General features: G+C 40.4%; 1 protein-coding gene across 1 annotated transcript in view; it reads left to right on the top strand.

Moving 5' to 3' along the window:
* The window catches only part of gnb1a (guanine nucleotide binding protein (G protein), beta polypeptide 1a), a 49,550-nt gene that overhangs the window by 18,315 nt on the left and 12,531 nt on the right, over nucleotides 1-18,704 (top strand). Inside the window, exons 2-4 of the mRNA XM_084389817.1 lie at nucleotides 14,755-14,867; nucleotides 16,395-16,433; nucleotides 16,545-16,651. Coding sequence (XP_084245943.1) covers nucleotides 14,811-14,867; nucleotides 16,395-16,433; nucleotides 16,545-16,651 — 203 coding nt within the window. The 5' untranslated portion in view covers nucleotides 14,755-14,810. The remainder of the gene's footprint in view (nucleotides 1-14,754; nucleotides 14,868-16,394; nucleotides 16,434-16,544; nucleotides 16,652-18,704) is intronic.

Below are 18,704 nucleotides of genomic sequence, written 5' to 3'. Positions count from 1 at the left end.
CTGCCATTCTTTTTTATTTTATATTTTGTTACCTAAGCCTTGTTTTTAAAATATGGACATTAGGCCTAGTTGTAATGCTCAGTCACAAAATAGTAAAACCAACATGAAAAAGAATCGTGATAAAATCGTGAATCGTGATTTTCCTGAAAAAAATCGTGATATGATATTTTTGCCATATCCCCCTCTACCCGTCCCCCCCCCCCCCCCCCAATCACAACATTTATTTGGTGCATCAATTTTTGGCCAGTTTTTGACAACGCCAGATTGTTTCTTGATTCTGTTAGTGGTTGTATATGGAGTGTGTGTTAATGTGTAGAAGGATTGTAGAGCAGCAGCGCTCTGAGGATGGAGGCCAGGGGATGACGCTCATGTTTCTTTGAAAGGGCAGAATGGAGTCAAAGATTCAGGCTTTTAAGACGTGCCCTCCAGCATCTTCTTCCTCCTCCTCCTCCTCCTCCTCCTGCATTGTGCGTCTGCTCCACGCATGAGTGCTGGGGAATATTGCATACTCCATCCCTAGTGCATGGCTGCAGGCACACACACACACACACACACACACACACACACACACACAGAAGCGGTCAGGCCTATTCAGTGTGTGCATTAATGCTCCGGACACTCAATGCTTCACACACTTCATCACTTCAGGCTACAGACAGACACAAAGCGCTGTGTGAGAGAGGTGGCCGGTGTGTGTGTGTGTGTGTGTGTGTGTGTGTGTGTGTGTGTTAGGATTGTGTGACCAGTGGCGGCACTCAGAGAGAGTGGACATGCTTTCAGAGAGTGTTTTTTATTTATTTATATGAATCTGTGCCATCAGATGACAGCTTTACTTTTGAATTCAGCTCTGAAGTGAGCACAACTGTGTTTCACCCATACAGCGAGGCACACACACTGATTCTGTCCTCCCCATCAGCACTGGAGCAGAGTCACCCATTTGTGCTCGATCTAGATTTGCAGATGGCCAATAAGTATTATCACACAATTTAATTGGAATACAAAAAAAAAACACATCTACAACATTGCTGCAATAATAGGCTATGTGTTTTACATGATATTTACTCTTTAATTTAAAAAATTTAACACAAGATTGACATGAAAAAAAACATACATTTTATATTAGGCAAGTTTAAAGCTGCACTGTGTAGGATTTTCTCCCATCTAGCGGTGAAATTGTTTGACTACTAACTGAATATTACTTTCTAGCCCCTCCCATTCCGAGGGCGTTTTAACTCCTACAGTGGCCGTATTATTGTAAATCTGCCGGCAGTCGTGAGTAATCTCCCCCTCGCATTCGTCACGGCGCCACTGTGTGTTAAAACGCGAAAGGCAAAGCTTGAATTTCCAGGTATGTCCCTCTTTGGCACATGTTTTTTCAAGATGGAGGCGCAACATGGCTGCCACCAGTCGAGCGACTCGCTCGTATGTATTCTAAATGGCAGATTCTACGCTTACGAGAATACTTGATTAGTTGGTAGAAGTAATTGCACATTAATGAGCACATATCATTTTGAAAGGACAAAGTGTTTTTTGCTAAGAATCAACTTAAAGTACACAGTGTAGCTTTAAAGGAATCGTTCACTTGAAATGAAAATGCTGTCATTTACTCGCCCTCAAGTCATTTCCAGCCGGTATGAATATTTCTTCTGCTGAACACAAAGGAAGATCATTTGAAGAATGTCGATAACCAAACATTTTTGACCCCATTGCCTCCCATGGTAGGAGGAAAAAAAAATACTAAACATTCTTCAAAATATCATCGTTTTCAGAAGAAGGAAATTCATACAGGTTTTAAACGACTTGAGAGGGAGTAAAAGATGACAGCATTTTCATTTTGAAGTGATCTATTCCTTTAACCAAGTAAATATTTGGTACAATGTTCTTGTTCATTTTGTATTTTAAACCACAGGTAAGGTTAGGGACCGCTAGACTGATGTGAGGAAACTAAACTGCAGCATAACAAAATGTGCAAAAATGAAGGGGCTTGAATACTTTCTGAATTGTCTTCAGGACGACAACTACCGCCAAAATCGCTGTTACCAGTCACAAATCCAGTGTTTTGCTCAGGGAAGCCTGACACAACAGTCTGCTGTTGCTAAAATTGTAATTTCACGGCTTAAAGTGATGATTGTTATGTGTCATAACGTGAACTTCTAGAGAAAGAAATGACTTTACACTGAAAAACCCCCACATTTGAAGAGCAATATGTTTAGTTACTTGCATCACACATCACTTCAGGAAGGTCAGACTTCAGTGTCGGCCAGTGTTGTGTTTCAGTGCTGATAGTGTTACTGGCTGAAGCCTGTTTAACACATCGAGTGTTTGTTTTGGACCCTGGGTTCAACTCTGAGTTCATGTCTTATTGTGGAATGGCCTTGTCTCTTTCAGCCATCTCGACTAGGCAGTTTTACCCAGTAATGCAACACTCAGAAGTGAACATATGACATTAATCAGTCGTTTCTTTGAGTATCTGAATGTGCGTGAGCTGTAGTTGAGTGTGTGTGTGTCTTTGTTCTAGTTTTGCGGCTCACCCCACCCTCCATTTCCTGTTTGTAACACATGCTCTCAGCTGACTCGCGAGGTCATGTGACAACACTGGTGTGCCATATAACAATCGATGCATTTGCCTCCAGATATCACACGCTTTATCACAGCTGTGTGATATAAAGCCCAAAAAACTAAAGATATTTTTAGATATAGCTAGAACTGTCTTTAGTTTGTTGGGCTTTAGACGGTATTCAGTTATAGGGCTGCATCTGGCTATTTTGATGATAATCGATTCATTTTATTTCTTTGGTTAAATCATTTAATTTCTTTCCCCATTTTTCTGTATTTTTATAATAAAAAATAGTTCAACATCCTGTCCAATGTTGTCTGGCAAACAGTGTGTTAATTCAAAGCTTTGAAAACAAGTATTGTGAGTGTATCTATGTAGGCTATGTTATACATTATGTGCAACTGGCTAAAACATAAACGCTACAACTCCTCGCCCACAGTTTAAAGCAAAGCGTTGTCGTTTTAGCATTTACTAATACATTATTAAAATCAAACGTTGTCACTGTTAACATTAGTTAATGCACCATGAACTAGCATACGTTAACTGTGTTGACTCTCACTCTGACATCATACATTTCGGGTAATAGCAACTGTGTTCGTGTTATTCTTCGGAAGCCGTCTTTACTGACGATGTTTGTAACGCAAACCATGTCTTACTCTTTGCATATATGATTGAGTCGGTAATTTCTTTGTGCCGTTTTGATCCCGATGGATACTTGTTCAGTCGGTTCAGGCTGGCTTTGAGGTGCTTTTGTTAGTTTCGATGGACTTTGTCGACCTGCATTGATCATACGGTTTATTTTTATGGCGCTGTTTTAAGTGTTGAAACAGGTTTGTAGTATTGCCCCGTTTCGTTGCAATTAATCATGTCACAGGTCTTGCGAATGACCTTTCTCTGTGACGCATCCTCTCTCCTGAATCCCAAATATTCCCGAACGACTGATATTGAATTTCCTCTTTGGCACCAAATCATTTTTATTCTGACCTGCATCATATTTTCTTTTCTTTCCTCCCGTTCGCCTCTTCTGTTCTCCCGCGCAGCTCCATCGTAACTTGCATGGTGCGCTGAGTGAGCTCTGATTGGTTAACATCTTAAACATGCGCACAAGAACGTTGCAGTATTCTGAATTAAAATATGTGACCCTGGGCCACAAAACCGTCACGTGGGCCATTTTTTTGAAATTAAGATGTATATATCATCTGGAAGTTGAATAAATAAGCTTTCCATTGATGTGTGGTTTGTTATGATAGGACAATATTTGGCCGAGATGCAACTATTGAACATCTGGAATCTGAGGGTGCAAACAAATCGAAACATTGAGAAAATCTCATTGAGAAAAATGTTTTATATATTTACGGTAGGAAATTTACAAAATATCTTAATGGAACATGATCTTTACTGAATATCCTAATGATTTTTGGCATAACAGGAAAATCGATCATTTTGACCCGTACAATGTATTGTTGGCTATTGCCACAAATATACCCGTGAGACATGTGACTTGGTTTTGTGATCCAGGGTCACATATAAATAAAATCGCAGCCTCGTGCAGTTTAGAAGTCACATGTGCTCAAATCGTGATTGTTTTGCAATTAATTGCACAGCCCTAGTAGACAACATCACAAATTATAATGGGTTCAACTGTCCTTTGTGGCATCGTGCCGCTCCGGTGTCTCGTTCAGGCAGCAGCAGACAAGCAGTCAAGCGGTGTCTTAAAGGTAAGTTGCTAACTAGTTACCAGTGCGGTGGAGGCGTGAGTCTGATGAATGGTGATTTAACGCTACGTTGTCAGCTGGTGAGACGCAGTGCTATACAGCAAATAAACAATGTCCCCGTCTTTTACTCACAACGAGCTTATCATACTCGTTTGCTACATTAGCTAGCCATGTTTCATACCTTGTCAGTGGAGTGGAAGCTAATGTGTGCGCATCTTACACAGTGTCTGAAGAAGAGACCTCATTGCTGAAGTGAAAGGGTTGGCTGGCGTCTCTACAGTGACATGGGTCGCCATTAGCAAACAATAGAGCGCGCTCTGCTGGACAAACTACGTAGTTATACATTTTACAAGCATTTTATCCACGTTATATGTTCTGTATATTCGTCATATACGCCGATACCGATATTCTCTGACAGGCTCATATCGGCCGATAAAATCGTCAGACTGATAAATCGGTCGGTTAATGCACAGATCTAATATACTGTTACACAACATGCGTTAACTTTCTCAAGTAATTGGGCTCCAAAACAGAAGAGAGCGAGAACGCAAAGCTGATGTCTATAGCCTGTGCCTCTGGCAACAAAACGATCCGGCTCCGAACCGGAAAGACGTAAGACTGAGCGGCCGGTCACCGGTCTCCAGGCAGATTGGAAGATCCCAGACCCTGGCCGGTCATCGGTCTCCAGGCAGATTGGAAGATCCCAGACCCTGGCCGGTCATCGGTGTCCAGGCAGATTGGCAGATTCCAGACCCTGGCCGGTCATCGGTGTCCAGGCAGATTGGCAGATCCCAGACCCTGGCCGGTCATCGGTGTCCAGGCAGATTGGAAGATCCCAGACCCTGGCCGGTCATCGGTCTCCAGGCAGATTGGAAGATCCCAGACCCTGGCCGGTCATCGGTGTCCAGGCAGATTGGCAGATCCCAGACCCTGGCCGGTCATCGGTGTCCAGGCAGATTGGAAGATCCCAGACCCTGGCCGGTCATCGGTCTCCAGGCAGATTGGAAGATCCCAGACCCTGGCCGGTCATCGGTGTCCAGGCAGATTGGCAGATCCCAGACCCTGGCCGGTCATCGGTGTCCAGGCAGATTGGAAGATCCCAGACCCTGGCCGGTCATCGGTGTCCAGGCAGATTGGAAGATCCCAGACCCTTGCCGGTCATCGGTGTCCAGGCAGATTGGCAGATCCCAGACCCTGGCCGGTCATCGGTGTCCAGGCAGATTGGCAGATCCCAGACCCTGGCCGGTCATCGGTGTCCAGGCAGATTGGAAGATCCCAGACCCTGGCCGGTCATCGGTGTCCAGGCAGATTGGAAGATCCCAGACCCTGGCCGGTCACCGGTGTCCAGGCAGATTGGCAGATCCCAGACCCTGGCCGGTCATCGGTGTCCAGGCAGATTGGAAGATCCCAGACCCTGGCCGGTCATCGGTGTCCAGGCAGATTGGCAGATCCCAGACCCTGGCCGGTCATCGGTGTCCAGGCAGATTGGAAGATCCCAGACCCTGGCCGGTCATCGGTGTCCAGGCAGATTGGCAGATCCCAGACCCTGGCCGGTCATTGGTGTCCAGGCAGATTGGCAGATCCCAGACCCTGGCCGGTCGATCGGTTTTAGTTCTTGATTAAATTATAGTTATTTGAAAAAATTCTCAAACGCATTTAAAAAGATAAATCAATTAAATTATCTGGAAATAACAATGCAGTCGTGTGCAAATTCATATTGGTATCACATCATTCTTCAAACCAGTAACTGCTGGTTAGTTCTTAAAGTAGCTTGTCTTCTGTAATGCAGTCAAAGTTAAATCACTCATGAGTCAAATATATTGACTGATGCAAAACTGATAAGTGTCCAGGATGCTAACATCAATCTTTACTTTGTCAAGAATGGTTTCTCATCTTAGTTGGATGCAGTGGATCCGTGACGCTTGTGCATATTTGTCGGTTGTCATGGTCAATCAATGTGAAAACAGCCAGATCTTTGAAGTGAACTCACTGCGAATGGTCTGACGCTGTGCACTTGTGTATGTTTATAGCCCTCGCCACCATTCCACTGTTGCACCTGTACACCTCACTTTATAGGTAATAAATGATCCATCTGTTGCACTATATATATATATATATATATATATATATATATATATATATATATATATATATATATATATATATATATATATATATATATTAGGGCTGGGGTAAACGATTATTTATTAAACGATTAGTCGGGCGATTATTTTATCGATTAGTCGACTAATCTAACGACTAATTTGAATTAATTATCCTGTCTGTTATTCGCATATCTCTCGAACCGTTACTCCGATGGATTTCAAACTCGACAGTTGTCTGGGCACGAGTAAGTGCAGTGCCAAGTTTGACGTTGTTTGGATGAGAAATGCAAAAGATATGTTAAATATATTGGTAAAAGAAGCACTTAGAAGGTTGTGGTTTAAAAAATAAACATTCTGACATAAACACACTGTCAGCTACAATGTTTACTTCTGAATAATATAGAATAAACGTGATAAATCCATTTTGATTAATTTGAGTAAAAAAATTATTTTCTTTACCAAGAAAGTGGCAAGATTAAAACCACTAGGCTATTTTCTGTTTCAAACTTTCACAGAGCATCTTTAGGTTATAATAACATAAATAATTCAAATCCAGATTTTGATTTTCAAAGATTTATTATAAAAACAGATTATTTTTTCCCAAAAATGCAATAAATTCATGACACTTTTTTTTTTAAATGCAATTAATCCATTGAATCAATATAAAAGTTATTTTTCATATTGAAACTGTTGAAAATACACAACAAAGTAAGTTGATCCACATGACAGCCTCTAAACTCGGTCAATACTAATCTTATATTTAGCACGTAACGTTACTGGACTAAACATACATTCAATCAGCCATCGCTAAGAAATACCTTCTGAATTTTTTTGGCGGCGATCAGCTGTAAAATGGCTTGGTCTTGCTCGGTTTTCGTTGACTGAGTACAAGAATTGAAAGTTTTTTAAAAGATCCCCTGGGGTTAACGTGTCAGCATTCGACAGAAGTTTGACGCTGTCGTGTGAGAACAAGCAACAGTCGGAATTTCTCTTCCTCCCGCGTGCCTCATCTTCTTAATCTCCTCACGTAAATGATTAGATTTAGATGGCTTACGTTTCTTCCCTACGGCAGAATCCACCACAGGTTCATCAATGCCGTCAAATGTATAAATTTTTTTGTTTGTTTGTTGATCAAAAAGTGCAAAGTAGATAAGGAAAACTAGGATGCCGGGTGTCAGAGCGCCACCGTTACTGTTTACAATGCGTGGAATGGTGCGCTGTGATTGGTTGAGCTGATTTATCACATTCTGCAGAGAAAGGAGACTGGCGTTTGTCGCGGTTTGGAAAGAAAGGGAGAAAACATGACAGAATAACACGGCGGGCGGTGTGTGTGTGGGGCGAGCTGTACCTCCGGGAATGGTACAAAAAAATAATAATAAAGAAGCGTCGACGCAAAAAATATGACGTCGACGTAATCGACGTCATCGACGCACCGCTACAGCACTAATATATATATATATATATATATATATATATATATATATATATATATATATATATATATATATATATATATATATATATATATATATATATATATATATATATAGTGAAAAGCGCTATACAAATAAATGTGATTTGAATAAAAAAAAAATAAAAAAAAATCATATCATATCAATTTGCATGTTATACCCCTGCACCCCCAGTCCATGTCAGGGTCATATATTCACTGAGGCTTGTCCGTGATCTAAAACACCTATCCTGAGACCTCGGGAAAAAGCAATGCTTTGTGAATGAACCGTATCTCTCTGCCACTGGAAGTTGCGCAGCCAGTCTGCACTGCAAGCGGCACACACACATGAGAAACGCTTGGAGAGTAGGCAGCTCTGCTGGTAATTGGAGCACATATCTATTTTTGTGGCGTTGCGTCACAGCGCTACGGTCTCCGCTCGCTCCTGCCGCGCACACAGCTCTCTCCACTACAGCAGTCATCGGATGATCAATGAAAGACACTAACTTTACCTGTACAGGGTGGAGTTTGCTCCCTTAAATTGATTTCCTGGACCATCTTTGACCTTTTATAAGGGCAGTTTTTTTTCCCTAACCTTATTAAATGTGTGTCTCAGATTTAAAAACTAAAATGATAAAATCAATTAGAAAAAGACAAATCTTTGTTACCATTCAAATGAACTGAAATCAGCTAAATCCATCTTTGCACTGCAGAGGCTTTGTGTTTTTATGCATGTACGTGAGACAGTTTAACGCAGCTCAGAGGTGGCATTTACACGGCACAAAAATGTTCTGAAATTAAGGTTTACAATTTTGATTATGAAATATGAAGCTAAAACATGTGGCAGCAAAGTCCAGTCATTGATTCAATCGTTTCGTTCCAGATGACTCTTTCTGAATGATTCATTGAATCACTGACTCACCATTAGTTCAGAAACGCAGATTTATTGAGGAGCACAACACCGCTGTGTGTTGCTCAGATGTGCATCACTGCTTTGTTCGGGACTGTTATTGTTGCTGATTTAGAGCACAAACAGACAATGTAGTCTTTAAAATGTAAGTCACTTAATATAAATTCTTGTTTATTGAACTGTGAATATAATCTCTCACATTTGCAGTCATGCTGGTATTTGGCACGGCAGTCTACGCCTGTGTGATATTGCTGAACTATGTTATAAATATTGAAAGCAAGAACTCGTTCAGTGGCATTGCCCTTATTCCTAGAATTTCGCTTGCATTTTTATTAATTGAATGCCTGTAAGTTCCAGCCCTGCTTCTGATCATTCAGATGTAATATTTTCAGTTGACAGGCTCATGTGAACCGGTTTCACCTCATAAACATAAATAAACAAATGTTCAATGTCTGAAATGTAATCAGTCGCTCACAACTTGTTATAGTTTTATAGTTATAGTTTTTATTCAGATTGTATTATACAACTACTCATGAGCTGTGATTTGGTGTAAATATATATTTTAGTGCTATGGCAACGATTACATCCAAAATATAAGTTTGTGTTTACATATGTGTGTGTATAATTATTTTGTATATATAAATACACACATATACATGTATATACTATGTATGTATACATGCAGGTGTGTATATATACAAAAGAATTATACACACTACACACATATATTATGTGTAAACAAACTTTTATTTTGGATGTGATTAATCGTTGCCCAGCACTAATATTTTTACATTCACATGTAGTAATTTTCATCTGCAAAGCGACTGCACTGGTGGCACTGTAGATCCGGCCTGGTGGGTCTGTGAAGCTCTGAGCTCTAACTGATGTAGTTCATGTTCAGATTAGAGGTTTAATGTGACCTCACGCCGGGAGGAAATCAACATTTCCATTCAGAAGTGTCACAGTAGGAACAGACGGGAGTGCGTTGACTTCTTCAGGACTCAGGTTGTGCTGAGGTCTGTCTGACGCTGCTCGCTCTGCTTCTGCAGGAACTGTGTCGGAGATCACGTCGAGCTGATGTTATCTGCTGCGGCGAGGCCTGTGCAGAGAGGAAGGAGTTAACGGCCTGCAGCTCGTGCTGGTCTTACATTATTAAACCCCACAGAAACAGGGCAGCGTGTAACAAACCAGTGCCCTGCTCACCTCCTGTACCGCACAGATTTAGCTGCTCATCTTTGTGGACACAGTCACATCATTTCCAGGAGGACTCCGCTGTGGCATGGTTAAAGGAGACCTTGTTTCCCTGCCTGAACTGCTGGGCATTATGTGTGTTATGAACAGGTTCAACTTCTTTGAAACAGTGGGTGTTGTGGAAAATACATTTAATTTAATTTGACTTGACTTTCCTTTTTTTCTTCAGTCCAAAACGGACACACTGTCTGGTAAAAGTAACATTAGATGAAGTATGTTTGCAATTGCACATGTAAATAAAGTCTCTGGCTGAGCAAATATTTGCTTTGCTTTTCTCTTGGAGCATGTGCTGTGGTTCGCAGTTGCATCCTTTATTTATGTAGCTGGTTAGTTTGTGCATGAAACTCTACAAGACACGCTAGCATGCATTAGTGCAACCACATATGTCTGAGCAAGATGCAGATTTATCTGTATTAATAACATCAAAAAAGTGTAAAAAGAAAAATTACTGTGATTTATATTTACTGACTGCAAGCTGATAAATGGCCCGTGTGGGTCAAACGAGCAGCGCCAAGTCTGTCCTGCTTTGAGTGTTTCCAGTGGGTGTTCCTCATGTTTTTCATGTTAATTGGGACAGTTTTTGCCATTGAGATCGATTGGGGAAAAGTGCCCCAATAAACCTGAATTCACCCCTACATAACAGAAATGGCTACACATAACTGAAGAGTTTGTGCGACCGCTAACAGAGTGTAGTTGTAATCTTATACGTTACCGTTCAGAAGTTTTGGAAATAATTAGTAAGAAATTAATATTTTTATTCAGCAAGGATTCGTTATATTGATCAAAACTGACAGTAAAGACATTTTTATAATGTTACAAAAGATTACATTTCAGATAAATGCTGTTCTTTTGAACTTTCTATTCATCAAAGAATCCTGAAATAAAAATGTACACAAACATTGAGAATCAGATTTTTTTTTTTTTTTGTGTGTGTGTGCATATATTTGCTATTATTAATATTATTATTTCCTGTTTCATCTTTAGTGCTTCACACATAAACCAGCGCTGTTGAGATGCACAAAATGCACCCAAATAATGGAGCAATGGTACATTTAATAAGAGTAATTATTAAAATTACTTGAAAAATGTAAAATACTTTTTTGCTCATTATTGTTAAGTTAATTTCATCTTAAAGCTCAATGCTTTACTGTAAAATTTCCACTAAACACACATTTAATATTATTTGTAACTGCACTTACTAATGCAAAACAGTAGTCATTTTATGATTAAATGAACTTCCCCAGCGCTACCCAATCAGGTGCTGGCGTCTCTATCTGATATACATGTAAAATGCAAACCTGTTTTGTGGTTGATTTGCCTCTTCCCTGCTGTTCTCATGTCATTCTCTATAACATTTGAGCATAATATCCACATCTCTGATTCACAAACGGTTACTTCTATCCTATGATTGACATCAGCTCTGCTTTCTTGTCTCCGGTGTTGCTTTAAATGCCTGTTGTGTGCTCATGTCCACTGGTTATGTCATATTCATCACGTGTTGAATGTTTTTGTGAAACTTAGGCTATACTGCACACAGACTGCTTGTTTGAAAGGTACAGTTGTGTGGTGTTGGAGAGCGGTGTCGAGGTGAAGCTAAAGCTGTCTCCAGGTTGAAGCGGCCGCTGACCCCGTATTAGCAATATTAACGTGACACTTTATCAGCTGGATTATGGGAGGCTTAAACCGCATCTCTGTGTCTAAACGTGGAGCCGGCCAATCAGCCGTTAGCGTTCAGGTGAAGGTGTTCACCCAGTGTAGATCCACACAGAAGGTCTTTGGTCGCTGGAGACACAGGAGCTGTGTCTGGGAATACAGGATCCAGGTAAGGCTTTACTGTCCTCTAGAAATAAGACGGCACACCTGAGGGAATGGTCATGCGAGGGAATCGTGAGCTAAATCGTGTGCTGCTTTTGTGGGACCTCTGATGGCTTTTTGTGCCTTTTTAGATGGACGTTTTGTAATGACTAGAGCTTGTGCTGAATAAGGCGAGATGCTTCTACTGTAGGAGTGTGTCGCCACTATTGTTGGTCAGAGGTTTGTGTTGTTCATCTCGATGTGAGATGCGAGTGAAAGTGTCTGCAGTGGATTTGGGTCAGCTGGAGAGTTCATCAGCAGATTTGGTGTTAACCGGATTTGTGCGTACGCGCTGAATCAACTGTGTCCCTGGATTACAGGAGTGACATTGAGAACGGGACGAGCTCTGTGTCTATGTCCACTCGCACTCTACTCTAGTGTCTCTGACCAACCAACCAACTCTTGACCCACATAATTCAACACGCTTTTTACCTGTGGATTGATTTCCGTCAGTGAAATACAGAAAGTACGGAACTTATATTGCCAGGTATGGGTATCTTTCTTATGAATACGGTATATTTTTGTTATGGCTTTTAATTATTTGAATTGTATAGGGCTTAAGCGGGGCAAAAAAAAAAAAAAAAAAAAAAGGTAATGTGAATTTATGTCTTACTAATTAGGTTTGATGGGTTTAATGCGAGAAAACTGAAAATCTAATCAAGAAATGTTCTGCACAGTTTTTCTTGCTGCAAGATGACCATATATAGAGATATAGAGATATATAGAGAGATATAGAGATATATAGAGATATAGAGATATATAGAGATAGAGAGAGAGATATAGAGATATAGAGATATATATATATAGAGAGATAGGAATAAACAGCAATATTTACCTACATGTATTTTTAGCCAAATATATATTTTTTAAATGCAACATATCTGAATATATTGGCATTGAGGCAGAGTTTGTAAATGGACCGTTTGAACTGATTCAAGGTAATCAGCGAATCAACTCTAGCATTGTTTGACGTTTTAACGAGACTCTAGTAAAACATCTGTCTTTACACTCATACCCACGAGTCAAGAAGAGATCATTAAACTACTTACACTTTCTGTCATGGTTGTCATGTGCTAACATAACAGCTTACTCCAGGGTTTCTGTTGAAATCAGCGTTCTGAAACATGATGTTGACGTGAACGGGGTTTATTTTTCGCCGTTGAAGCCATAAAGAGAAAGCGGTTTAACACTATTAATTTTGTTTTGTTTTGTTGTCTCCAAAGCGCAGTCGTTCATACCAACACGAACGTTCAGCACGAAAATTCAGTCCGGTTTTTGCATTTTAATTTGTCTGTTCGGGCTGAAAAGCAGAAATACAGCGGTCAAACACACGTCACGGAGAAGAAAAAAGTTGTCAAATTAGTCCTTTTAAATGGAAATTATGTCATGGGACGTTCTGCAATGAGTTTGTAGTACAGCCATTCAGATTTTTGTATTCGCTATGGTATTTGCCAAACAACATTAAATGCAAGAGAACCGAGACGAGAGTAGGAAACAGCAGCGGCTCTGAGCATGTGACCCAAAGCACGAATCTCATTGGCTGGCCGGTTTTCTTCACAGTGTGATGAAAAGGTTAAATCACCTCTCAGAAAAAAAAAAAAAAATCCATTGCATTGTCGGGATGCAAATGTTTTTGTCAATAGTCCTCACAGGATGTGCTCAGATCATCCCTGATTTTTTTTTAGGAAAGTGTATCCGATCATAGGGTCTAATTAAACGGCAGCGTATCATATTCACTATACAGTAATGCAATTATCTGTGCTCGGGCGCTGAAGTGTTTGTGTAGTTGTGTGATTGTGTTGGAGACACGCAGTAATGGTGATCTTTAGCACCGGCTCGCTGCACAACACTGTTGCTAAGCAACGGCTTCACGGGTTGGCAAGGACACAGGCGGAGAAAGAGACGTGCTCGCATCCCTTCATTAGTGTTGGAAATGTCTTTTCTCGCCGTGTCCAGTGGTAACGGGGCTCTAACTATAGCGCTGATGTCAGCTGTGCTTGTGCATGTTGTGGGTTGAACGACTGGTGTATAATGAGGCTTGGTGTCTCCATCACGGCGATCAGACCGGGTCGGTGTGCGCCGTTCACATCGGGTGCGTAATGTTCCCAAACAGCTGGACCTGATCATGCAAAAGCAGACCTTTTATATTGAAATTAGCATCAACTAAGATTATTACACGGCTCTGTGGAGTACTTGATTCTGATTGGTCAATAGCGGCATCCAGCGGTATAATATTCCCAGATAACAACCACTGAACACAGAAACACCGGCTCATCCGGGTCACTGAAGTCAGCAATGCTATACACTCACTTTTTCCTCATGGAAGTTTTGTGTTTGGTGAGCTAATAAAATATTAAAACTCAGTCAAATCAATATTTTGTATACAGTTAATTAATTAAGCCATCCAGTATCGTGGACTTGCTCTCTCTCGTTTCATACAAACACAGCTGCTGACATTTTGTGACTATTGTTTTGTACACTGTTGGATTATGAGACACAAACTGGTCAGATTTTAAACTCAGATCAATATTTTGTCTAATTATTTACTTTTGTGGAAGTATCCGTGTAATAAGCGGTATAATGTACATCCAGCCGGTTGTTATCTCAGAATAAACCCCTTCAGGCTGATGAAGACCTGATCCTGATCACCCCGTCGGGTTTATTCTGCGATAACAACCGGCTGGATGTACATTATCCCTTACTTAATAATATCCCTTACTTAATAAATGCTTTAGAAGTATTTGTCATTGTAAGTTCATGTTAACCAACAAATCTTAAATTAGTTTTGATGGCAGTTCATTAACTTGAGGAGGTTGCATCTTTAAATGCACTGCTACGCAATGTACATACATGTAAATCAATTGTTTAGTAATATGCAATCAATAGAGTAATGTTGTTTGTGTGTTTTTCAGATCAGTGCGAGCGGCAGTAAGCGGACGGAGTGAAGCCCATCGTCTAGCAGAAGAAAATGAGCGAACTCGACCAGTTGCGTCAGGAGGCTGAACAGCTGAAAAACCAGATCAGAGTCAGTCGCTGCATGCAAAACACATCACATCACACACACACACACACACACACACACACACTTTACCATATCATATCGTAATAGGCTACATATACATTAATCTGAATACATTTGAAAATAGTGTTTTCTTTTCAGGACGCTCTGTGCACACTAGGGCTGCCAAAATGGCTGAAAAATATATTTGTAAAATTCGAATTATATTCAAATTCCAATGGCAATTCTTAATGTTAGAGGAAAAAAGTCCTGTATTGTCTCCTATGCCCACAAGAGGGCGCAAGCAATAAGCAAATATAAACCAAATCTAGCATCGCATCTTTTATTGAAATTACACTTTTAAAGTGCATTAACTTTTGAAACAATTGTTCTTAAAACATAGATTCCTTAATGTGCATGCAAGGAAAATTAGGTTACTATAGTGCATAAAACTGTTTTCAAACACTGCATGAACTACATGAACACACAATAGCAAACCGCCATTCAGAAACATCCACCTCTACTCACGACATCTACAATACTGTTCGTCAGAAACAACAGACGCGCGACTTGATCTTCAGCGAGTGTGGAGCGCCTTTTGTTGACAATGTTTCCAGCTGATGAAAACACACACACACACTCAGCTCTGACCGATGTGCGAGTGTGGTCAAGTGTGTCGTTGCACAATTTTTGCCACCAGCTGAGAGGGTTTTCGCCAGCAGGAAGAGGCTTTTTACGACATTTTACGAATTAACAACGCAGCCGTACTGGATAAACTAGCTAAAACAAACCGCGTCGGTTACGTCATCATCAAGTCATCATCACGTCATCATCACGACACATCAACAATTCTAATGCACGTTTTTTACATTCGAATGTGCAGTTTTCTTTTTAAATTTGACACATATTCGAAGTTCTAATTTCTATTTGACAGGCCTAGTCCACGCCAGCGTCTTCAAGCTTTTCCAGAAGTGAACACTGAAATGTTGGAAAATGCTGAAATGATCTTACTCTGAGTGCATGAAACGTAACAAAAGATGTTACAGACATGATAAAGTTCAGTCATTTTATTAGCAAAATATCCCATCACTCACTGGTGCATTCGGCTCAATCGCCACTGCATGTCTGGTCTAAAGCACAATCGCCCTCGTGGTTTTTGACGCCGGACAGTTTTCTGTCATCTTTGCTGGAATGTAATATGAAGATTGTACAAAGTAACATTTATCCTCAGCAACGCTCATTACACACATTTGTTTTTGTTTTTACTCAAACACTGACATGCAGTGTCATAACCAGTTTTTCCTCCTGTTTTTATCTTAATGAACTGCCGCAGGGAACAAGACATTTTACCAGTCACTCAGGACAGTTTCAGTCATGTGACGCTGTTATAGGCTTATTGGCACAAAATCCACGAGATCGAAAACCAAAGTGTACTTTGGGCTTGACGCTTTCTGTGCGGTGCCTGGTTATGACACTTCTTTGCATCTTTACTTCTGCATCTGTCTGAAGGTTTGTGTTTGTGAATGTGGCTTTATCTGTGTTTTTCTTCTCAAGGATGCACGGAAAGCATGTGCGGATGCCACCCTCTCTCAGGTAGGACTCTTTAAACATCAAATAAACGTCTCAAATCATGTTGTTGTATTCAGATGGAGTTATATATGGGTGTCTCTTGAACTAGGTTTTGTTCTCATGTGTTTCTGGCAGATCACAGCCAATATTGAGCCTGTGGGGCGGATTCAGATGCGCACTAGACGGACACTGAGGGGACACTTGGCAAAGATCTACGCCATGCACTGGGGCACTGACTCAAGGTGATCCATCGAGCCCTGTGCCATGAGCTAGTACAGCTGTGACGGTTCACCTGTGTTGAGGTTAATGTACAGAGGAGTCGTGTGTGTGATCTCACGTCAAAGAAGATTTTCACTGAAACACAGCCTCGCATTGACAACGACACACCCGCTGAAGCAATGAAAAGCCACAACAACAAAAAAACGCTTCATATGATACACAACAGCTTTGTTTCTGAATCTGCTAGGTCACATGACGATCACATTTACTGCAAAGTTATTTTGCAAAAAGAAAAATGATTTGTTTTAGGACCATACAGATTTTTTCATTGTGACATTGTTATATTCATGACAATTCATCCAAAAGTTCAGCCATAAAAGAAAATGGCCATTTACTCGCCCTTATGTCGTTCCAAACCCATAAGACTTTGGTTAATCTTCGAAACACCAATGAAGATGTTTTTAGTGAAACCTGGGAGGTTTCCGTCTCCCCACTGAAAGTCCTGGTGCCAAAACTTAGAATAAAATAAAAAGTTATAAATTTCTCATAAAAGTAAACCCATATGAATCTAGTGGTTGAAGAGTGTTGTGGAGAGATGCGATTGCTTTGAATGATGAATATTTTTAATTTAGACTTTTTTTTACATCTAAACAATGATCAACACACATGCATACACGTACACATAGTTAACATGGAAGCTTGTGTGTGTGGGAAAAATACCACCATGATTTATAACAGCATGCATTTGTATTTATTTCATTTCACTACTGTAGAAAGAGGACTGTTGAAGCACTTATTTACAGTAATGAAAGGTGCTTAATCGTCATGAAAATGATGTCATTGTGCAAAAGCTTTTAATGTCTGATATGCCTTGCTAAGGTAACATGCTGATCATGCGCCTGCGATAACTCTAGATAACTCTAGGAGTGCTAGACTTGAAAAATATTGAATATCAGCAAAAATCCAAAATCATGCATATCCCTAATCCAGTCACATCAGCCTCTGGGCTGGGCAGTCAAAATCAATCAATCAATCAAATCAAACCATCAAAACGATCGGCTACATATAATTATCATGAGAACATTATAATTGTGTGTTTGGGACACGGATTTTGATGTTGAGACTTTTGCTTTTGTAACAAGGCTCTCAAAAATTATATACAAATTTTTTTTATTTAGATTTAGCTAGTCTATCCAGTTGAACCCACTCGATGTGGCGCTGTCGCGTTGGTCATTCAAAACATTGTAGAAATAGAGAAGCTCAATGCAGAGAAGAACCGTAACCAAGCCGTTCATTTTCTGCGCTGCTTTTCCATTGTTTTATATGTAAACATGAGCTTGATGGACATATTTGACCGCTGCACTCTCGTCTCGCAACAAAGAGACGCGTATTTACTTACTTTCAGAAAGTTCAACTAACAAGAGTAGAATGCAAACAACATGTACAATATAAAATAATAGTGAAACTGGATATGCTGAATATTACACATTATTTTAAGGCGGTCTGATTAAACACAAGCGTCTTCGTTTGGCATTAAGGAAATCCTCAGAGGATCCGTGTGTATTTCAGTGCCTGTATTCTTCATAGAAATAGAAGCAGCAGCTCGTCTCAGCTCATCTGTGTCACTGCGTGTCATTTAACTTTGTGTGAAGCTGTAACTACCAAGAACATTTCTAATTACATAAATCAGTTGCATTGAATCCGGAGCACTTTGCGTTCACCGTGCGTGTTTGTTCACGGTGCACAAACGAGGATGCTCCACAACACACGAGTTTAGTCTTCACACACTGTGAAGTGTTTAGCTGTGGTCTGAGATCATTTGAAGCGCTCACATAATGCATGGCATTTCTAATGCCTAACAACTAGGGCTGCACGATTTGGGGAAAATGTCATATTGCGATAATTGAGGTCAATATTGCGATTACGATTGCGATATGCGATATAATAAACAAATGGTTTCATGAGTCAACTTGCTTGGTTCTCAAGGAAAATAAATGCACACACAGATTAGTGATAATCAGCCTAAAGAAAAAAGTTCTTTAGTCAAGAGCAGTGAGTGTTTTTCTCTGTTCTCTT

Source organism: Rutilus rutilus (assembly GCF_951802725.1).
Source record: "Rutilus rutilus genome assembly, chromosome: 19".
Taxonomy (NCBI): Eukaryota; Metazoa; Chordata; class Actinopteri; order Cypriniformes; family Leuciscidae; genus Rutilus; species Rutilus rutilus.
Note: the sequence above shows the minus strand (reverse complement) of the source record. Positions and strands in the feature narration are given on the sequence as shown.